The 23471-nt window shown below is 40.2% G+C and overlaps 2 protein-coding genes across 2 annotated transcripts; one reads left to right on the top strand and one right to left on the bottom strand.

The window, feature by feature from the left end:
• The first annotated feature begins 5098 nt into the window (after positions 1 to 5098).
• On the top strand, positions 5099 to 12089 carry LOC110113015. Its single transcript, XM_020845422.2, has 2 exons — positions 5099 to 6587; positions 11846 to 12089. The coding sequence occupies exons 1-2, from the start codon at positions 5256 to 5258 to the stop codon at positions 11957 to 11959; spliced, it is 1446 nt and encodes a 481-aa protein (XP_020701081.2). The 5' UTR covers positions 5099 to 5255; the 3' UTR covers positions 11960 to 12089.
• A 5100-nt stretch (positions 12090 to 17189) lies between these two features.
• On the bottom strand, positions 17190 to 20897 carry LOC110113018 (serine/threonine receptor-like kinase NFP). Its single transcript, XM_020845426.2, has 2 exons — positions 19564 to 20897; positions 17190 to 18373 (listed from the first exon to the last, which is right to left on the bottom strand). The coding sequence occupies exons 1-2, from the start codon at positions 20632 to 20634 to the stop codon at positions 17636 to 17638; spliced, it is 1809 nt and encodes a 602-aa protein (XP_020701085.1). The 5' UTR covers positions 20635 to 20897; the 3' UTR covers positions 17190 to 17635.
• Positions 20898 to 23471: the final 2574 nt, after the last annotated feature.

Genomic DNA, 23471 nt, shown 5'->3' with positions numbered 1-23471 from the left:
CCAACTACGATTCTCTAGCAACAATTTCCCAACCATTATTGCTTGATTATGATCCATCAATAACTACAACAACAACAACAACAACAACAACAACAACATCAAGCCTTTATCCCACTACGTGGGGTCGGCTACATGTCCCATCATTCAAGTTGGAGTTTTATTTTTAAAGAAAAGCTTAAACATTATTTAGCTTTCAAACCACAAAATTTGAAATTAGATTTCCATTTGTTTTAAAAACATCCCAATTGAATCTAGATGCAATCTATGCATGGATTGAAAACTTTAAAAGTTACATTTGGAATTAATTGAAATCCAATTTCAACAAACTTATCGTCGCATTGAACTTCTTGACGAGAAGAACTCATTGACATCAAAATCGATTTGATTTGAGTCTAAACGAGCCTAGATCAAGCACTTTGAGTATATTAAAATTTTGGGACAATAATTGGAGAATGAAATGGAGCATCTCGATGAGGAAAATCCAATGTGGCTACAATTACGTAATTCCAACATTATCAAGGTACACAAGTGCTAAAAGAACAATATATGATCGAATGAATCAATATAATCGGTCTAATGGAGTGTTTTGAATTTCAACTATATTAATGAAGAGTGTTGCCTCAAAAGAGTATAAATAGACCTCACTTTCTACATAATTGGGGCCCTAGAACAATAGGTTGGAGAGAATTCATAGGTATAAATAACAAACAAAGATATTTAATATCATATATTAGAAAAAAAATAGATTTTATAATTCAAAACATCAATATACATATCTGTATTTACTTCCTAAAAATCATATACACAACTTAGGATCTACAAAATCATTAAAAAAAAAAGATCTAGAAAATCATAACCATTCTATCATGAGTACAAAAGAATAACTAGAACAAAAAGAAATATAATCAGAAAAATCTTAACCAGCCTCGCACTCTTACTCCCCTACCCTGACATGAAATCATTTAACCACATATAATAAGCTAAAAAATCCAGCAGACCACAAAAACTAATAACTGAATTCAAAGCACGACAAAGAAGTAATTTGCATGTTAATAATAAAATCATAACAGCTACATTCATATGATCATTGAATCAATAAAGAAATAGTTAAAATAATTGAACTAAATCACTATTTTTATAAATCAAAATAAATTTTTAAATAGACAAAAATAATTGAATTTTCAAAATCAACTGATGAAAAACCTCAAACAAATACTTAAAAAGTTCATAACTTCAATCTTTATAACATATAAAAAGTTATATGATGAAAGTTTTACCAATACAAAATTATTCGCATTTTTCGATAACGAAAACACAAATTTGATCAGAAAAATATCAAAAATATAAAATCTTTGAAATAAAAAATAACGTAAAGATTCCTTACAGTGAGACAAATAAATTTCTCAATAGGCTCGACTGATAAAAATCCGAATTTAGAAGAGAAAACAAAGGATTTTAATAAAATCTTAATGCGTTAAGATAATTTATAATAAAAATAATATAATATTTAATTTAATCAATTGTTTAATATAAAATTCAAATAAGTTTTTTTAAGACTTCAAAAATTATAGAAAAAAATACACTTAAAATAAATAATTTTGTTTAAAAAATATTGGTGAAATCAGTTTGCAAAATGGACTCGTGACAGTCTTAAAACATCTATTTGTACTATTAGGTGTTAATTTCTTAAGGATTTTCATCGGTGCCAAAAAATTACGGAAAAATTCATGCAAGTAAAATACTACAATATCAATACTATGACGAAGACGATTTAAGATTTGGAGTTAGAATGTCTCCAGGAAAAAAATTTATTTGCCTGAGTCAAAATATAGGCTATTACACTATCATTAGAACATTGCTCAACCATCTCCATTAAATCGATAACTAACTACCAACAGTAAACCATCACCCTACTACCATAGCTAACCACCAACATATAACAAATACCATCATACCACCCCTATAGAACCACTACCATTCAATCAATACTATTAGACTCCCATTATTCGTCTATTACGTCTGACCATTACAGATAGTCCATCATCATTAAAAATAGTCTCCTAGCCATCATAATCCATCCATGATTCTCCAATAATTGTAGCCCAAAAACCATTTTCTTCCGACAATAATCCTCCTTAAATCATCATCTCTTGAGTATTATCCTCAGCCACTATTACTTAACTATGGTCCTCTGAATATCATCACTTGACTATAATCTCCTAACCATTGTTGTTTGATTATAGCCCTTCAATCACCATCACTCAGCTATAGTCTTTCAAGCACCATTAGTTAAATATGATCCTTTGTGAACCAACTCTTGATTATAATCCTTTGACCATTATCATCCAACTATGGTCCTCCAACTACTATCGCATGACAATGTCCCTTAGATCACAATCACTCGAATACAATTCTTTAATAACTATTGCCATACTATGATCCTCCAACTACTATCACCTGACTACATTCTCCCAACTATAATTATCTAATTAAAACCCTTCAACCATTATTGCCTGAAAATGAGCCTCTATCCACTACTGCTCTAATATGATCCTTAGATCATTGTCATCAAATTATGGTCCTCCAACCACCATCCCATAACTACAATTCATCGGCTATTATTACCTGATAGTTGTCGTTCAATAATGATTGCACAACTATGATTCATTAGCCATTATCGATTGACTACATTCTTTTGATCACCATCGCTCAACTACGACTCTCTAGCAATAATTTCTCGATCATCATTGCTTGACTACGATCCATCAATAACTATTGCCCAAAAATAGTACATTGATCATTGTCGCTCGATTATAATCTCCTTATCATTATTACCCTATTAAGGTTCCCTGACTACCATCATCTACTAAGGTTCACCAATCATCAACACTCTACTATGATCCTTCAACTTTCTATCACCATTGTCTTACTATAGTCTTTCGACAACCATCACCCAACTGTGAGCATTATCTTATTATTGCCCTCTGACCATTTTTGTCTGACCATGGTCCTTTGACTATCATTTCTTGACTATGATCTTTTAACTAATATCCCTCGACTACAATATTTTGATCAAAATATCCCAATTACAATCATCTGACCATCAATACCTGATTACAGAACTCTAATCATTGTCTTTTAATTATAATCTTCTAATCATAATCATTTGGTTACAATTATCCGACCACAATCTCCTAATTATAGTCTTTCGATCACTGTCGCTCAACTATGATTGTTTGACTATGAAAGCTTAACTATAATTTTTTGACTAGGATCTTTCAATTATCATTACTTAATTCGAATCAATGAAAGCACGTCTCACTTGTTTTTTGAATGTGACCACTCTTTTTCTCTACTCTCTGAGCTTATTCCTTCTTCTAAAGCTCTTCTTCTTGGACCCAGTTCTCCAACTCTTGGGCTGGATTACGATCTTGAGCTCCCACAACATTATATTAACCTTCTTCTCCTTATTATGTGCTATTCGATTTACTATATCTGGAGGGAAAGAAATGAGAAAAGATTTGGTGTTCGAATGAACAGCAGAACCATCACCCGCCTAAAAATTAAAAGAGCTATCTTTGATAAATTTTGCAAGTGAAAAAATTCCACTAATATTTGGATTTCCTGTATCCTCGAATTTGTTGCTGTGGTTGTGGATGCATGCTGTTGGTTCACGACATGCTCTATTTTGCTCTGGCTTCATTTATATCATGTGCCATCCATTTATGTCTACATGCAAAAATTGTGAAGAGCTGATGGGTTTACCGTGCTCTATTTATCTCCCTGTCTTGGATTGGAGTGGTTTTAGTGTGCTGCCAGTGATGATGATGTTCTGCCTCTATTTGTATATCTCTTGGATGGTCCTCGGGCAACCAGAAATTCTCTGCGACGAATCGATATGCTGACTGATAACTTTAAACTAAGTCCTAACTAGCTCGGATGCCTCAAGTTTTTTTCATGTCTTCCTTTTTTGGTTTTGCAATCCTTCGAGCTTTTTGCGTTATATGTTCTGATTTTTTCTCTTATTATATTTTTGAGCTCCTTGCTAAACTTAATTATTATAAACTTTTACAGCGCGAGACATTCAAACGCACGGTGTTCAAGCCCATGTTTCCTTCAACTTTTTCATCAGCCGCGCATCTCACCCATTTATGCGGAACCATCCAGATAGCTTTTTTTTTTTTTTTGGGACATTTAGGCCAATTAAGGCAAACTCACACACACAACGCATACACATAGACTCGAACCTTGGACCTCTTAGTTGGAAGTCTAAGCTCTCAACCAATAGGCCAAGGAGAGTTGTGTAACCATCCAGATAGCTTCTGTGATACTTTTCTCCTCCAATGAGGACGAAATAAACACATCAAGCGTTACATGTGTTTTTGAGCAGCTGTTACTAATTATAAAATCGCAATGTTGACAGCCGAACCAAATCCCGCCGCGTGGACAATTGGTTAGCTAATTCCGGTGTTCGGTATTCTACCACGAGTACCGCAACGCACCAAGCACCAGCATTTACTCGTCGCTCAAGAACAAAATCACAATTAAATACTTAAAAATTACAGAAAAAACTATATAATTAATTATATTTTAAAATAGTATTTGAGAAATAAATTAAATAAATATATTAATATTATAAAATAATCCTCAAATTAAATAAGCATTTCTCGTCATAATATTTTAGTATTTCTTTAAATATGAGATTCGCTAATTTCTTGGATATTTAAACAGAAAAAATCAGGCAGCCCATCCAACTCCTCTTCGCGCCGCCTCGCCTGTCGCCGTTCTCCTCCTCGCCCTCCTTCTTCTTCCTCCCAATGGTCTGCGGAATCTCAGCAACCAGTTTTGTTGAAGAAGATTGGGACATCGATCAGCCAAGCCCAGCACCTTCTTCTTACTCCCAATGGTCTGCGGAATCTCAGAAACCAGTTTTGTTGACGAAGATTGGGAGATCGATCAGCCAAGCCCAGCTCATCGCATCTTCTCAAAGCTGGGGTCGATCGGCACATACTTTTTCTTTCATAGTATGAACCGATCTTCTCAGCTTTCCGGCATTGTGTCTCCGTGAAGAATAAGAGCTGAATATGAAAGGAGGAAGTTGTTACAAGGAAGCCGGATTGGATGCCTGCGTGGCCAATACCAAGCACCCGCAATGGGGTAATAAGGCCTCTTCTTCTTCACCGCAGATCCTCCGGTTCTGTTCTTCCAGATCTTTGGTCTGCGTCGTCATTTTTTCCGGCATTGTTTTCTTCTACATGTTCACATTCACCGTATCCCCTTTCTCCTGCTCCAATAACCCCATCATCCACAGTTCGGATTCCGAAGAATCCTCCGCAATCATACGCATTTCCACCTTTAACTCTTCTAGATCGTCCATGTCTTCTTCTTCACCTCCTCTTCCTAGTCATCTTCCACCTCCGGCGTCGCCTGCGACCATGCTGCGGCACATTGTGTTCGGCATCGCGGCGTCGAAGAATTTTTGGGAGAGTCGAAAGGAGTACATCAAGATCTGGTGGCAGCCGCGCAAGATGCGTGGATTCGTCTGGCTCGATGAGCCTGTAAACGAGCCGAGATCCTCTGCTTCATCCCTCCCGATCATCAAAATCTCCGCTAATACCTCCAACTTCCCCTACACCCACAAGCACGGCTCCCGCTCCGCCCTCCGCATCTCCCGAATAGTCGCCGAGACCGTCCGCCTAAACCTTGCTGACGTTCGGTGGTTCGTAATGGGCGACGACGACACCGTCTTCATCCCCGACAACCTCATCCGCGTGCTCAACAAGTTGGACCATCGTCAACCCTACTACATCGGCTCTCAATCCGAAAGCCATTTACAGAACATCATCTTCTCTTACGCGATGGCATACGGCGGCGGTGGATTCGCCATCAGCCGCCCCCTTGCAATCTCCCTCGCTCAGATGCAGGATAGATGCATCCACCGCTATCCTGCTCTCTACGGCAGCGACGATCGCATCCAAGCCTGTATGGCGGAGCTGGGCGTCCCCCTTACTCGCCACCCGGGCTTCCACCAATTCGACGTCTACGGCGATCTGCTCGGCCTTCTAGCCGCCCATCCCATCGCACCTCTCGTCACTCTCCACCACCTCGACCTCGTCGACGCTATCTTCCCCAATTCTCAATCCCGCGCCGAGGCGATCAACCGGCTATTCGACGGGCCAGTCCGGCTCGACTCTGCGGGTGTAATGCAGCAGTCTATTTGCTACGATGTGAAGCGGCATTGGACGCTGTCGGTGTCTTGGGGGTTTGTTGTACAGGTGGTGAGGGGAGTAATGTCGCCGCGGGAGATGGAGAGGCCGGCGAGGACTTTTCTGAATTGGTATCGCAGGGCGGATTACAAAGCATATGCGTTCAATACTCGACCGGTTGCGAGGAATCCATGTCAAAAGCCATTTCTGTACTACCTCTCATCGTCATCGTTTACTAACTCCAGCGGCATGACCGTTACCCGATACAGTCGGTACATGGAGCAGCCGCATCCGATCTGCCGGTGGAAATTGCCGGACCCCGCCGTGCTTGTCAACGAGGTCGTCGTCTTCAAGAAACCAGACCCCGCTCTCTGGAACAGGGTAAGCTTCCCATTGTTTTTGTCTTGCGGCTTATGGCCTGAGCTAAACGCAATTTTTTTTTATTTTAATATCTCATATATTTTGTTCTTCTCCCTCATAATTAATTATTATTTTGCACACTTAATGGGTTATTATTTTGCATCTTTCTTGGTAAAAAATTAGATATCTCATGATAAAAAAATTAGTAGGGATTAATGTTAAGATCTTTAGCTTTTCTTTAAGATGAGATAATGCATTCGCTAATCTTGTAATGAATTTAAAATTTTAAAAGTCTTCTTTGACTAAAAATTGATCAGAATATCTTGACTTTGCTATTAAAAATTAAAATTTTTGTTATATATATATATATTAGAAAAATATCTATAAGCTTCAATCAAACTAGCCCAAGTGTGTTTGGAATATACGGGAAAAGGTTGGAGTAGCTCCAGTGGAAGATAATATTGTAGAACGGTTTCACTTGAGAAACCAAGAACAGAGAGAGAAGAAACAGAGCTTGAAGAAGAATAGAAGAATCTTATTTCGTTACCCTGTACAATACACATATGACTTATTTATAGATTTATTTCCTGGTTACATAATCAGCTACAGGTTTTGTTATTCTCACTAATATCCCCCGTCAAACTGATGGGTCGAGGAGCGACGCTCAGTTTGTCTCGGAGATACTGAAAACGTGGTGTTGTGAGAGGTTTGGTAAATATATCTGCGATTTGGTCGGTGGTACTGATTGGAAGAAGCCTTAATGTCTTTTGCTCGATGTGGTTCCTAAGAAATCGATGATCGATTTCTATGTGCTTTGTGCGAGCGTGAAACACAGGGTTGTTTGCTAGCGCTATCGCCGAAGTGTTGTCGCAATAGACGTCGGTAGGTGACGACTGGGAGATGCCAAAGTCGGAGAGAATGCGTCTCAGCCAGATGACGTCCGCCGTTAGAGCAGCAAGTGCTCTATACTCAGATTCTGTTGAAGATCGAGCAACTGTATGCTGTTTCTTTACGGTCCAAGCAATGAGAGATTTACCGAGGAAAGAGCAATATCCGGAGGTTGATTTCCTTGTGATAGGATCCCCGGCCCAGTCCACATCTGAAAAGGAAGTGAGATAGAGGTCAGATTTAATGAGGGGAAGACCATAGTCGGACGTACCTTGAATATATCGAAGAAGGCGTTTGAGGAGGTAAATGTGTTGTGCGTCTGGCTTATGCAGATGTTGCGACAGTTGATTAACACTATAGGCGATGTCAGGCCGAGTGAGGGTTAAGTATTGAAGAGATCCTGTTATTCTGCGGTATGTAGTATCATCAGAGAGTATATTGTCCGGTGTTAGATTTTGCGGAAGCTTTGTGCACGTTGGGTTCGACAGCCCTTTGCATTGTTGGAGCTGCACCGATTTTAGAATAGATAAGGCATATGATTGTTGTGAAAGAAAGAATTGGGTTTCTGTTCGTAAAATATTGATTCCAAGAAACATGTGGGCTTCACCGAGATGCTTCATCTGGAATTTCGTGTTGAGCTGTTGTAAAATTTGAGAGATAAATGTTTCATTATTTCCGGTTAGCAGCACATCATCTACGTATATGAGCATGTAAACTCGAATTTGCTGTTTGTGGAGGATGAGTAGAGAAGGATCGGAGGAGCTGTGCTTGAATCCCATGGAGACAAGAGTTGACGTAAACATGTTGTACCATTATCTCGGGGCTTGTTTGAGACCATATAGCGCTTTGTGAAGATGACAAACATAATCTGGGTTAGTTTTGTCCTCAAATCCGCGCGGCTGTCTCATGTAGACAGTCTCTTCCAGCGTCCCGTGCAGAAACGCGTTTGCCACGTCTAATTGTTGAACTTTCCAGTTGTGATGGAGAGCTATGGTTAAAAGAATTCGGATTGTTGGGAGTTTGGCTACTGGGCTGAACATCTCATAGTAGTCAATTCTGTATTCCTCGTGATTCCCCTGAGCTACGAGGCGAGCTTTATGTTTTGCAATAGACCCGTCGGCATGAGTTTTAGTTTTGTATGTCCATTTACATCCAAGGACGGATGAGTTGGGTGGCTGCGGTACTAAACTCCATGTGCCCTGTTTTTGCAAAGCATAGAACTCGGATGCCATGGCATTTCGCCATTCGGGATGCTTGCTTGCTTCAGTGTAAGATGTAGGATCAGAATGCCTGTACATCTGAGTAGTTAGATGAAGTAAATCAAGACGATTTCGAGGCCTGAGAGATCCAGTACGTTGCCTTGTAACCATAGGGTGCGTAGAACCAGGTCTAATTGCAATTTCCTGAGCGGGATTAGTAGCCACTGGTTGTGGCTGTGAAGGTTGGGGTATGCACACCCTGGGATTAAGTTCATTGGTTGCTTGCCGAGAGCCCTGGGTTACGGTTTGCTGTATGGGTTGAAGTGAGAGTTGCTCCGGGATTAGAGTGAGGAGACCAGGTGGTATATTTGTTATCTGCATAGGAGGAGATTGTATAGAAGAGTTAAAAGGAAAATTAAGTTCATTGAATTGTACATGGCGAGAAATAAGAGTTTTATTAGTGATGAGATTCAGGCATTTGTAGCCCTTATACATATCAGAGTAACCAATAAACACACAGCTGTTTGGTTTGGTTGAAGTTTGTTACGAGAGCTGTGCGGTATGAGCGGGAAGCACTCGCATCCGAATGCGCGAAGATGCTTGTAGTCCGGTTTGGTATCATTAAGTAGTTCAAACGGAGATTTATTATTTGTGTTGGGAGATGGCATGCGGTTAATCAGATGAACCGCAGTAAGTACTGCATCCGGCCAGAACGTGAAAGGCATGGCCGCCCGATGAAGAAGTGTTCGCGTTGTTTTGGTGATATGACGATGTTTTCTTTCAGCCACACCATTTTGTTCAGGTGTGTGGGGGCACGAGCTTTGATGTATTATGCCGTTGTTTCGAAGAAATGCAGTAAAGGATTTGTTCATAAACTCTCCACCACCATCAGTGCGAAGATATTTAATTTTCCGAGAGAGGAGATTTTTAGCTTTAGCTTTAAACACAAGAAAATTATGAAAAACTTCAGATTTGTGTCTCAACAAAAATAGCCATGTAAACCGCGTGTAATCATCTACAAAAATCAGATAGTACAAATATCCGGTGTGTGAGGATGTAGGGGCCGGCCCCCACACATCCGAGTGAATCAATTCTAGTGGTGCACTGGATCGGTGAGCAATCGTGTGAAAAGGAAGTTTGTGATGTTTGGCAGTAATACACCATTTGCAAAAATTAAAAGAACAATTTATTTTGAGTCTAGGATTGCAAGAAGCAATGCGAGCAAGAGTTTGTTGATTTGGATGTCCAAGACGGTCATGCCACGGAAGCGAGCTAAGAGTCTTCGTGTGTAGGGCCGTTGGGTTGTTGTTCGCAGGTGGAGTCTGAAGGTGATACAAACCATCAGTACATGGTCCTTGAAGAATGATTGGATGAGTCGTCAGATCCTTAAAAGAATAGCCATTAGGATAAAAAATAACCGCTAAATTATTGTCACGAGTTAATTTAGAAATAGATAACAGATTGTATTTGAGAGATGGAGAATGAAGAATGTGAGATAAGAAGATCTTACGAGAGGGAGTCGGTAGCAATCCCTTGCCGGAATTTTCGATGCTAACCGAACTCCCATCACCTATGGTGATATTGTCACTGCCTCGATAGGGAGCTGAGATGGACAAATTTTCTAACGAGTTTGTCATATGGGATGAGGCTCCCGAATCAAGAAACCAGTCGGTGGACGCTGGTGAGGATCCTGCCGCAAGTGCCCTGTTTTGATTGTTGTTAGATCGTGGAGTATACTGCGGATTCAGACGATGCCAACAATCCTTCGCAGTGTGTCCACGTTTTAGGCAGATCTGGCATATGACAGTATTCTTGCTGGATGTGTCTTTGTTGAACGAGGCAGGTTGAGGTGGTCAACCGCTGGTTCGTTTTCCTCGACCGCGCATGGTGAATAAGGCTTGCTGTGTATCTTCTGTCGACGTGATGCGGGATGCATATGTAGCAACATGAATTTCTTCGCTAAGTAAAAGCGGATACAGTTGATCCAGGCTTAGCGGTGTCAACATGGTGCGGATTGAAGTCTTAAACGACTGATATGCACTTGGGAGGCCATTGAGGATGTACAGGATGACGTCCTCCGTGTCCACTGTCGACCCAGCCGCTGCAATTTGATCGACGATGGATTTAATGTCTGTTAGGTACTGCGTCATGGTAGAATTCTTGAGCGAGATGTGATGAAGTTCGTTTTTCAGTTGAATGACTCGGGATCTATTCGACGACTGAAACCGAGTGGCCAATGTAGTCCAGATTGAGGAGGTGGATTCGAGATTAATGACAAACGGAAGGATCGACGGTGAGATCGTGGCACATATTGCAGCTGCTAAGTTTTGATCGGTGAGGATCCGTTGGTATAATCCGGATTCTTGATGGTGGTGCCGTCGGAGCTCGCAATAGTTTGTGCCGGAGGCGGAAGCGACGGATCAAGAAAGTTGTCGAATCTGTTTGCACGAGTAATCTTGATAATTTGAGACCTCCATACCGAGTAATTTTCGGTGGTAAGAGGCGCTTGGATGAAATTCTTGAGATTGCCAAGAAGAAATTTTAGAGATGGGGAGATTCCGGTAATGTTAGAGGTTACCGATTCAGATCTGTCGACGTGCGTAGACATGGCCGAAGCATCCATGGTCCCAAGAAAATCAGACTGTATCTGATACCATGTAGAACGATTTCACTTGAGAAACGAAGAACAGAGAGAGAAGAAACAGAGCTTGAAGAAGAATAGAAGAATCTTATTTCGTTACCCTGTACAATACACATATGACTTATTTATAGATTTATTTCCTGGTTACATAATCAGCTACAGGTGTTATTCTCACTAATAAATATTAGAGAGAGTCGTCTTCCGATGAACTGGTTAGCAAAATAGATGTATTAGATTTGACTTAATTAAGAAAGATAGAGATAGATCTAAAAAGCTTGGTTAGAAAATATTAGAAACGAAAATTTGAATGAAAATTTGACTCTTAACAGGACACAATAACAAAAAAAAAAAAATCATGTAGTCAAACCCCATGTAGTATGATTAAGGCTCTTTGTTATTGTTATTGGGCTAATAATCAAAGACAAATACAAACCCATTGAAATTGAAATAACGGCCTTCAATATATTATACCTGCTTGATTTAAAATTTTCTATAAAGGATATTAATTTTTCTCCTAAAAATCATGCTTGCTTCTTCTTCCATGTGTGCAGGCGCCAAGGCGAAACTGTTGCAGAGTTATCTCGTCTTCCAAGGCGGGGAACAAGAAGGCCATGACGCTCGAGGTGGGCGTCTGCCGTGATGGAGAGATTGCTGGGGCGCGGTAGACCTTATAACCTTAATTCTCCCAAGATTACTTTGATATTTTTGTGCCTAACTTTAACGTCTTTCCCCCCTCTCTGAAGTGTTTCTTCATCAAATGGTGGAGAAATTGAGCAAAGATTTGCTGATGTTAGAACATAGATTTGAGAGGATGAGAGGAGAAAAGATGGGGAGCATGGAATGAAATAGTAAAGTTTATAAGATGGTATCAGTGGTAATAATGAAATATATTATATTAAAAAATTATATAAATGATAAAAATTTTATATCAAATATATAAACAATAAATAGATAAACTAATATAATAGTTTATATATCGATTCATTTTATATATTATAAAGTTAATGGAATCTAGATAAACTTCATAGCGTGGCAAGCATAAATGAATTCAGATAAACTTTATAATGCATAATAAAAAATATAAAAATAAATAGATAAAAAGTAAATATTATCAACTAAATAAATAAATATTATTCTTATTATAAAAAATAATAAAAATTTATTAAAAAAATGTGTTGTATAGTGTGCACATAAAACTAAAGATAGTGTTGTGTTTTGAATGATTTAGTTTCACATTAATTGTGAAGTTTTATTTTGTATATTTTATTTAGCTTTTGTTTTTACTTATGTAATGAGTTCATATGGAGTATTGGAGCCGAGAATGTTGAATTTAATATTTAATCATGTGTTTAATACAAATTTAAAAGTTTTATAGTAATATTTATATTAATTGATTAAGATTAATATTAACAATTTTATTTAATTATTTAAATTATAAAAATTGAATCGGCTGATTTTAGTAAATCATGACCGGTTCGCCAGTTCCTCGGCGGTTCTAACTGAAACCGGCCGGTTTTAAGCAAGTTGGTTTTCAAAGCCATAGAACAAATATGAGTATATAGAATGAAATATTAAACTTTATAAGGTGGTATGGGTAGGAAGAAAGAAATATAGGAGTGTTACATTATATTTGTTATTGAAATTTTATAAGAGTGGTAAGAATATAATATTAAAGTTTTGGGTGTTAGATAAATTAATAGTATGAAATAAAGTGATATGTATATAAATCTCCCTAAAATTTTAATATTAAAGTTTTGAGCTCGAGCTTGAGTGGATTTCTGAGCTCATTGGATTATCATGTTCGAGTTCTATTTTGAAGATGCTCGGTCATTTACTCGTCGAGCGGCTTTATTGTGTGCGTAAGGCGGGCAGAGGCCAATTGCGAAGCGACTAAGCAGGCGACCGAATTGCTGAATAGGAAGGATGTATAATTGAGACAGCTAATATTTATTTTTGAACTGAATCACCAAATAGGTATAGTTTTCTTTCTTTCTATGTGTCCTGGCCCATAAATAGGTGATAGATCAAGGATAAATGAGGAGTGGTTGGATGGATGGCCGATATTGAATCCCTTTATCATAGGCCGTTCGTCAGACATTTGAATGTCTTAGTGATGTCGAAAATTGGCAATCTTGGGATCGTTGGATTCGTCTCGTCGAGCCGCTCGGTTCGACTATAAGCACATAATGTTTGGAAACCGTTTGGTAATTCAAATTGTGGTTCGAACTATTCAACAGCGCTTCGGGTCCTTGATTTGGACTCATTTGGGCTCTCAGATTGAGTCGAATTTGGTGCCGTTGGGTTCGTATTTCTGAAACGTTTAGTTTGACTGTAAGTTTGCTAAACGGAGTTCTAGTGGTCACAATTTTAATTTTCGGAAGTTTCCAACTTGATTTTGATCGAGATCCGTGCTCGATCAAGATAATTTTTTTATGACGTAGCAGTTCTATTTTTATCAGCCTCTTTGAAATTTTATTTTGGAGTTTTCTTCATGCCAAGTTAGATCAAGAGAAACTGGCAAAGTTGTTGAAGCTGAAAGGTTTTTTTATATTGAAAATTTCTCTTATTATATTAAGTTTAAAAATTGTTGAAATTTTATTAAGTATGTAAAAATCCCTTTTTTTTCTTGTCCAAGATTTGAAGGAATGTTTTTACTATCAATTTTCCTTTGATAAAAAGCTGCATTTTTTTTATAACTTCTGATTTTTGTAAACTTTGTTATTCAGAACTGTTATCGCTTATTTGAGTTTGTTAATTAAACTATTGTCTTTATGAAAATGCAATATAACTATAATGCTATATTAATCATATGTATATATTATGAAATTTTATAAGATTTTGTATTATTTTTTTCTTTTATTACAAATTTTTTAAAATATTGAATGAATGGACTTAGGTCTTATTTTCCCCCCATAAAAGAGGCTTGGAGGTTGAGGTTATCTACTTAATGCCAAATTAAAATTTGCTATAAAACATTGAGAGTTTTAAACTACCTTACAATAAAATTTTTATAAAAATGCCCTTCTATACGAGCTTGCAATTGGACAAAGCTCGTGCTAACGAGCTGAGTTCGAGCTTGAGTTTCGGACGCACGGGTTGAGTTCGAGCAGCTTAAAAAATTAGAGAGTCGAGCTCAAACTTGTTATTGCTCGAGCTTAACTCGACTCGTTTACACGTCTAATCTAGCTTGAGGGACTCATCATGTTGACACCACTGAATAAATTGAGTTGTCTTGGACTTGGCCCAAGTGAATTTGGGTGTTTAGTTAATTCCTCAAAATTTTCATCATTCTAAAAAAAAATTCTAATAAAAAGATAAATAAATATTATTCTGATTGACTTGCATCATTCGTAATAGGAGTGTTAGTATTTGACACGACCCAAAAATAGGACTTGAACCCTACCTGAAAATTTTTAATTTGGGTCGGCCCAATAAAGTAATGGGTCAGGTTTGGGTCCTCGTTAATAGTTCGGGTCGGGTTTAAGTCAACCTGACAACCCTGATTTGACCTGAATTGACTCGCTATCTATCACCGACAACTCGTTGTTGTTGTTGTTGCCGCTGAATTCTGCACACACCTGACTCCCCTAGCAGGCCTAGCCCAGGAAAAATTATTTTGTGTGGACATCGAACGCTGTTTAGAGCCCAATGAAATGCGCCATGTCACTCGATACTGCTCAGTACCGCAGTTCGGTACCAGGTGACGTGGCACATTTTTATTGGCCTACGGACTTTAGTTGTGTCTGGTGTCCGCATAGAATAATTTTTCCTAGCCCAGACTACCATACCTGAGACCCGATTCGACAACTTGTGCTTGACGCCTCGACGGAATTGCAAGCTCCAAGTAGCAAGCCCCGCTCCCGCACTCGCGTGACTGCGTCGGACGCGACTGGTGCTTTATAGTCAAGTCGACCTCTACTGAGACATTGAGTTGCCTAGCCCAGGAAAAATTATTCTGTGCGGACATCGAACGCTGTTTAGAGCCCAATGAAATGCGCCATGTCACTCGATACTGCTCAGTACCGCAGTTCGGTACCAGGTGACGTGGCACATTTTTATTGGCATATGGACTTTAGTTGTGTCCGGTATCCGCATAGAATAATTTTTCCTAGCCCAGACTAGCAGACCTGAGATACCGATTCGACAACTTGTGCTTGACGCCTCGATGGAATTGCAAGCTCCAAGTAGCAAGCCCCACTCTCGCACTCGCGTGACTGCGTCGGGCGCGACTGGTGCTTTACTAGTCGAGTCGACCTCTGCTGAGACAATGACTTCCATTGCCGCCAACTCGTGCTTGATGGAACGGCAAGCCCTGCACTCGTGACTCTTCATGCTGGAGCACTCGCGCTGGACGAAACCTAAACCCTATTCCAGGTTCATAGGTCGGGTCGAGTCAACCCTAACTCGCACAGGTCGAATCCGAGTTGAAAATCCTAACCCATTTGTAAAATCGGGTTAGGTTCAGATCAACCCATTTATGTCTGAGTCAATTCAGATTGGATCAAAACCCGACCCGTTGACCCAAATTAACACCCCTAAATCGTAAAGTTGATTTTTAGTTCTTTGCACGGGTTAATATAAATACAGACCAAGGGCATTCTTCGCTACTTTTTCCTCCTTTGCCAGCTTCTTTCTTTTCTAGCTCCTCTTTGCAAATTATTCTCTTCAGATGGCCGAGAAGAAGCATTATTCTTCTTACTTTAATGTTGGTGCTTCATCGTTGCTCTTGTAATTAAGATGCAAAGGAATATGAAGCTTCAAGAGATTCATGCCGGATGTGCTCTTCGGTGGGCTGAAAAGAAGTTGGCTCCCTTGACACTAGCTGAAACTTTCCCTAATAGCCCTAATTGGGTTGACATGCTAAGGTGCCCTACTATTGAACCTATTCCACATGGAGAAAATTATGCCCCCTACAGAGGCTCTTATTGGAAACCCTAAGCATGTGATTACTAAGGATAAATCGGGCTCCTAAATAATTTGATGTCACAACTTTGGTGCGTACAAACCTCCTTAAAAATTAGAGATTATTAGGTGCGGAGTGTGGACGATGAGAACCGTCCGCACAAGCATTGAATACCTAGCGGTACCCCCACTTGGTACCGCTGGATACCACTAGGTACCCAGTGCTTGTGCGAACGGTGCGCACTCCGCACCTAATAATTTTTTCTGCATAGGGGATCAATAGGGGCTAATCTTCTTGAGAAACTTGTTGAAGTAAATGTTGAAGGAACCAGAAGCTGGAATCTTTAGAATTAGAGCCTTGGGATGCATGGCTTGACCCGTATCATTTCATGAGGTGAAAATGTAGTCGTTGCTTGGCCTATGAGTGTAAAGGACTTTATGACGGCGGTTAAATATCTTAAAACTTCCCTACAATTAAAGGGCGAATTATTACGTCCGGTCATTTGACCGAACATCCGGACACCCAATCCAGACACGCAATGTCACCCAAATACACTGGGCCCCAGTATATTTAGATGACATGGTGCGTCTGAATTGATGTCCGGACGAATCCGGACACCGGACGTAATAATTTGCCCAATTAAAGGGATAGGAACATAATTTTAAAATGCTAGGGATTCATCCCTTTTTGTATGATGAGGTCGCCAATGAACTTCATTGATAATTCTAAGAGTTTAAGGCTATAGTAATCTCTATTCTCAAGTATCAATTGTCTTGATCTAGCATATTCTTTCATTCTAGCTCTAGTCTTTCAAAATCCCAGCTTATAAAAGTCAATCTCAGCCATACACATCCATCTCAAAAACTCTCTCTCAACACACATACACATATATCTCATATCTTATGTTTCATTTGGGACATCTTTCTTACTAGCTTATAAAGTTATTTTTTAATACAAAAATGTTTGAAAGCTAGAAAAAAAAAGAGCAGTGATTTAAAACTGTCCCAAACGAAACCTTAGACATCATATATAATATTACAAATCTATTATATCGACTAGATTATAAAACATTTCAAATAAACCAAACAAAAACACATTCGATTATTTCCAATCTAACTCTAGCCGCTAAGACGTTTCCCATAAGCCACATCTACTGTAACTTGTGTGGCGCACTCCCTTCATGGACAAATAATTAGGTTCGGACATTGGACACGGATAATCATTCGGATTTCTCTCTGCTATAGCAGCTGCATTTTGACTATGCTTTTATTATAGACAAAAAAAAAAAAAGATTCAGATGATTCTCTCTATCCGGATACCGCAGCTAATAATTTGCCCCCTTCATGACCCAATATAACTAACCCGTGAATCCACAACCATCCCTTCCTGCCGCACGGGTCGCGCTACGTTTCAATTATTCTCCTTAACCACCAAAACTTCACCTGGCAACAACTCTACCACTCGCCCCCACACTCATCCCCTCACCGGAAAAATCCGCCGACATATCATCCGCCTTGGCCAACGCATACACCACCTCAACCATCGTCGGCCTCTTCCCCGGCTCCCTCTGCAAGCAAGCCTTCGCAATCTTCATAGCCATCACCAAACTCTCCACCGGACACTCCTCCTCCGCCACCGCCAGCGCCTCATCCATCCACTCCTCCAGTTTCTCACCTTTCCCCCATCCCTCCGCCTCCACCCAAAGCATCCTCCCTTCCTCCGTCACCGCTTCCCTCCCCGTCAACAACTCCAACATCACCACCCCGTACGCAAACACATCCATCTTCGTCGACACGATCCCGTCGGTTATATACTCCGGCGAGACGTAGCCCTGCGTGCCGACGATGTGCGTCGTGACGGCGTTGTGGCCGCTGCGCGCGAGGCCGAAATTAGCGATCTTGGCGCGGAGGCGGGAGTCGAGAAGAACGTTGCTGGACTTGATGTCTTTGTGGACGACGCGGGGCAAGGTGTGTTCGTGGATGTATTGGAGGCCGTGGGCGAGGTCGAGGGCGATGCGGAGGCGGCTGCGCCAGTCGAGCTTGTGGGGGCGGCGGGAGTGGCCGTGGAGCCAGGAGTGGAGGGAGCCGTTTGAGACGTATTCGTAGACGAGGCAGCAGTTGCCGGGCTCAGGGTCGATGCAGAAGCCTTCTAGTTTTACTAGGTTTGTGTGGTTGACCTGCACGAAAGTTTATTTAATTGCATCATGAGATGATTGTTAAAATAACTACCATTAATGATCCAAATTATTTTATTCGTTTTCAGTTTAGGGTTTAAGAGAATTCAAAAATTAGTGAAATATTTCATTTCTATCATTTATATTTAATATGAAAATAAAATATGGTTGGTATGTATATAATATTAAAGTTTTAGGTGTTAAATATGTAAATAGAATAGTATAAGGTGATATGAATGTAAATCTTCCTTTAATAATGATTGAAAGTTGTCTCAAACAAAATTGAAACGTGAATATAAGTTGAGTTACATAGGACCATTCTTAGAAAAATATATGTTTATGATTCTTGAGTTGATATTCATTAATCTTGAAAATCTAATATGCATTAATCTTGAATATAGTAGTTAGGGCAAAATTTTAAACTTATCACAATTTAAGAACTAATTAGCGAATTAAATATGTTTAAAAATTAATTTGAAAATAGTCATAGTCGCTCGTTGAATGGGCGATTATGTCGGTTTATTGACCCGTCAACGCCACCTGGACTCCAAGCGGATAGAAAACAAGTGACTTAGGTGGCAGGAGTAAGTCGCCTAAGTCGCTCGTTGGTCAGACGATTTATTTTTGTCATCTAAGCTACTGATATTCGATCTGCTTGACATCTATGTGGCGTTGATGGGTCAAAACAGACATGATCGTTAGTTTAACAGGCGAATATGATTATTTTTAAATTAATTTTTAAATGCATTTAATTTGCTAATTAGTTCTTAAACTATGATTATTTTTAAAATTTGCCTTGGTAGTTACCAATCTTGAAAACCAAAATCAAATCTTATTCTAAACTAAAATTTACACCTAACATTCTAATATTACATCATATAATTGTTTTCTTTTTCTAAACTCAAATTGATCAAAATCTATTAAAACCTACAATTAGATGTCATCAACACAAATTATTTTACAAAAATTTTGTGCAAAACACTTCTGAACCATTTCTGCTTCCCAATTCAAACCCCTAAACAAAATTTAATTCACCTTTCTAATGACCAGTTCCTAACCAGCAACTATAATTTATTAAATAATTTGAGAAATTCAATAATATTATCATCGCCAAACGTAAGAATCACAGCAGATTTTAATTAAAAAAAAAAAAGTGATTAACAAACGGAACAACTGAAATGGAATTAACTAACCTTCTGCAAGATCTTGAGCTCGTCAGCAGCATTCCACTTCATCTTCTTGATAGCATAAACCTCTCTACCGATCTCACCTCTGTAAACCGATCCACAAATCAAGCAATTGCTGTCGAAATCCGCAGTAGCCTCCCTCAACTCTTCGATTTTGTACAGCTTATACCTATCAAGCCATTCAGAAATATCCATTATCGGCTTCTGCTCCGACGATCCTCCGATCTTCTTCTCCCCCAATTCCTTATCGGTTTTCCTCGTCCAACTGCATCGCTTTTTCAACCTGCTGATTTGCAGTAGCAGCACCACCCAAAACAATCCCATCACGCCCAAAGCTATGGACAATCCCACCACCGCCCCATTCAAATGCCGTTTTCGGGACGGCGGCGGCGCTGATGAACTCATGGAGTATGGGGGGATTCGGGAGACGGGGATCAGAATCGTTGAGTACGGTTGAACGGATCCTTCACGGCCGTTTAGATCAATTAGGGTTTGAACATCAGATCCGAATCTGGATGCGATGGATGCGTAGGAGTCGGAGGGTTGGAGGACGTAGGTTATGATGAACTGCGATCGGTTTTTAGGGCACTGGCAAAATATGGGAAAAGTGACCATTACCCCGATGGTTAGATTGGTGGGCACGAGGAGGGGGTTCGCGTCCTCGACGGCGGGGTAGGAGGTGAGATTGGAGAATTGGAAGGTGGAGACGAGGTAGTAGGTGTCGCCGGCCCGGATCTGGTAATCGACGGGGGAGTAGGAATGGTTGGAGATGCAGGAGCAGAGGAGGGGAATGAGGAGCGTTTGGCCGTAGCTGAGTGCTGCAGTGGGGGAGGAGATGTTCGTGGCGCGGGCAATCATGAGGCGGCTAACGCCGAATAGATCGCCGATGGAGGCGAGGTCGAGGAGGGAGGACTCGGCGCCGGCGAGGTAGAAGGCATAGGATTTGCAAGGGTAGATGGAGCGATCGGAGGAGCAGTTGTATCCGTGGGATAGTTGGGCATCGTCGGCGGCGGAAAGGAGGACGAAGACGAGAGAGTTGAGTAGAAGGAGACACAGGTGAGGTTTGCTTATTTCCATTGATTGCTTAATTGATCTCTCTGTTTTCTTGCTTCTTCTGTAAGTAAATGGTATCGGTGGCTGAAAAGAGCTCGACCGGACTGAGAGCTCGCCGGTTTCTCTCCGGCGACCATTCAAAGTATCCCTGTTAATCTTATTCCCCAAGAAATAAAAAATTCACTGATCAATCCAATGGCTGTTGGAAAGAGACGAGCAATGATAAATATTAATAAGTTAGCGATGAAACTGTGCTGAAGTATGAGGATTTGATTGAAGAAAAAGTTATCATATCGGTCTCTCTATGCTTTTGCTTATTCGAATCAACTTCTTATAATTCAGGTGGGTCCGAGGGCAAACTATCAATTCTAAGATGGAAGATTAAAATTTGAAATTCTGTCGATTAATTTAATTGATAAATAGTTTAAATGTTTTATTATTAATAAAAAATTAGCTTGATCCAACACGAATCTCAAGACATATTCAAGTTAAAAACTTTCGGAATTAAATACGAGACCATCCAAACTAACACCAAAATTGGTTCAATCCGAGACCAAATGGGTCCTAATCAAGGGACTAAAGAGTATTTAAAAGCTTCAAAGAATTAATAACAGCATTAATTGGATGATTGAATGATATCAAAATATGACACACTTATAATCAAATTGAGCGGCATGACGACAAGAATCCAACGAGCCCAAAATCACTTAATTCTGATATCATTTGTCCATATAAATATTTGACAAATACTCTATGATTGAAGGATCAAAATGAGCTGTCTAATGGAGCACTTTGAATTTGGACCTTTGCAAGTTTGAATCGTTGGCTAGAGGTGGGAGAGAGTTCTAAGGATTCAAGGATCCTAGAGTTCTATCCAAGCACCATCGCCGGCGAAATTCCATCGACCACCAGTGGAACATCGCCTGTCCTCTGATAGCCGTCGAATAACCTCCATTCGGCCGACTAAGGCCGGACCTCTGCTCAGCAACCAACCGTAGTCGGACCTTCACTAAGCCTCCGACCATCATCGGACCTTCACCCGACCTCCAACTATCGCTAGTTTACTGACTGCCACCAGAGCCCTGCCCGTCCGCCGATCGCCGTCATACCTTCACATGGCCACTGACCGTAGCTGGACCTCCATCAAGCCGCCGATCACCTTCGAGCCTTCATAAAACTGGCATTGGACGACCTCCTGTTAGCCGACTACTGCCAGACCACCTCACCCATTGACTATGGTCACTCTAACCACCATCGCTCGCCGACTACGGTCCCCTCGACCTCCGTCGCCCGATAACTATGATCATTCTGACCACCATGGCTCGTCGACTATGGTCCTCTGACCACCGTCGCCGGCAAATTACTGTCCATCCGATCTCCGTTGCCCGATGATTACGATCCCTCCAACCATTATTGCTCGTCGATTAAAATCCCTCCGGCTTTTTTCACGCGATGAGTACAATCCCTCTGACCTCTATCGCCTGAAATCTATGGTCCCTCCGACCTCCATCGCCCGCCATCTACGATTCCTATGACCTCTGTTACTTATTGTCTACGGTTCCTTCGACCTCCATCACCAATCAATTATGATCCCTTCGACCTCCATCACCCGTCGACTATGGTCCCTCCAACCTCCATTGCCTGCTTATTATGGTCCCTCCAAACTCCATCGTTAGTCCACTACGGTCCCTTTGACCTCTATCGATCCTTGATTACAGTCCCTTTGACCTCCATCGCTCGCTGACTATGGTCCCTCTGACCCCCATCGCTCGCCGACTATGTGCCCTCCACTCTCTATCGCCGACCAGCTACGATCACTCCTACCTTTGTCGCCCGCTAGCTACTGTCCCTCAGACCATCACGCCCAACTACGGTCCTGTCGGCCGAATGAGGAAAAGTCGGACTATGAGTTTCGCTGGAAGACTGACACTTATCAAATCAGCAACTACGGCCATATCTAATCATGTTTGTAGATGTTTCAAGATCCCTCAATCTGTGAAGATGGAAGGTCTGAAGCCTCATTTTCTTTGCATAGGATAGGGAGAACCCTTGACGGATGCCACGGGTCGGCCTAAATTTGCTTAAGTAACACAAGCCTACACTCTTACGAGAATAACTCTCATATCGCTAAACTATTCTAACTTGCACCATATAATGTGCTCTATATATTTTGAATTTTCTACACCGAGCTAAGGCTTTCCCCTCAAGGAAGGGCCTCATTTGTAATCAATAATAAATACTAGTAAAGCTATTTCAATTGGGCTAGGGTCTGTAATTTTTTTCCTTTTAAGGATTTTTCAAGTAAAAATTTTGGTCTCTTATGACTTTTGTACCTCTCTCTCTCATCTATCTGTATGCTGGATTTTCGTACAAAGCTTTATATCTCTCCCGCCATGAAGGTCCTAGTCCACAACAATGTTATTGCTATAATTTTGAGTATTAAATTTTTATCTTGATACTAATTTTTTTTTTCAAAAATAACTGTCTACTTTAGTTTATATGAGAGAAGTATATGACTTAAAGTACATGAGCTCGATTTTTCTTTCTTACTACAAGAAATTTTTTGTGTTAGGAAGTAGGTTTCTCAACAATTTTTAAAAGAAGTTATTTTTCTCATAACAACTTTTATCAAAAGCTACAGTCATCCCAAACAAACCCTTAAACTTAATTAAGGGTATTTGATTTGATGAGAAAAAGTAGCATAATGTAAGAGTAGTGTGTTTAAAATACTTTTGAGTTGTTTGTTTTGAGTACACTATTAATATTTTTTATTTGGCTTAAAAGGAATGCAAAGTAAAATAGCATTGTATTTGAAAGAATAGTTGATTAGAGGTGGTTGACGAAGAAGGTGGCGTTTTATG

The sequence above is a fragment of the Dendrobium catenatum genome, unplaced genomic scaffold, assembly GCF_001605985.2.
Source record: "Dendrobium catenatum unplaced genomic scaffold, ASM160598v2 fragScaff_scaffold_858, whole genome shotgun sequence".
In the NCBI taxonomy this organism is placed as follows: Eukaryota; Viridiplantae; Streptophyta; class Magnoliopsida; order Asparagales; family Orchidaceae; genus Dendrobium; species Dendrobium catenatum.
Note: the sequence above shows the minus strand (reverse complement) of the source record. Positions and strands in the feature narration are given on the sequence as shown.

Coding starts and splice junctions, on each gene's coding strand:
- LOC110113015 (XM_020845422.2), top strand. CDS start 5,256: ATGTTCACATTCACCGTATCCCCTTTCTCCTGCTCCAATAACCCCATC. Junction 6,588..11,845: donor ACCCCGCTCTCTGGAACAGG/GTAAGCTTCCCA, acceptor CCATGTGTGCAG/GCGCCAAGGCGAAACTGTTG.
- LOC110113018 (XM_020845426.2), bottom strand. CDS start 20,634: ATGGAAATAAGCAAACCTCACCTGTGTCTCCTTCTACTCAACTCTCTC. Junction 18,374..19,563: donor AGCTCAAGATCTTGCAGAAG/GTTAGTTAATTC, acceptor ACTTTCGTGCAG/GTCAACCACACAAACCTAGT.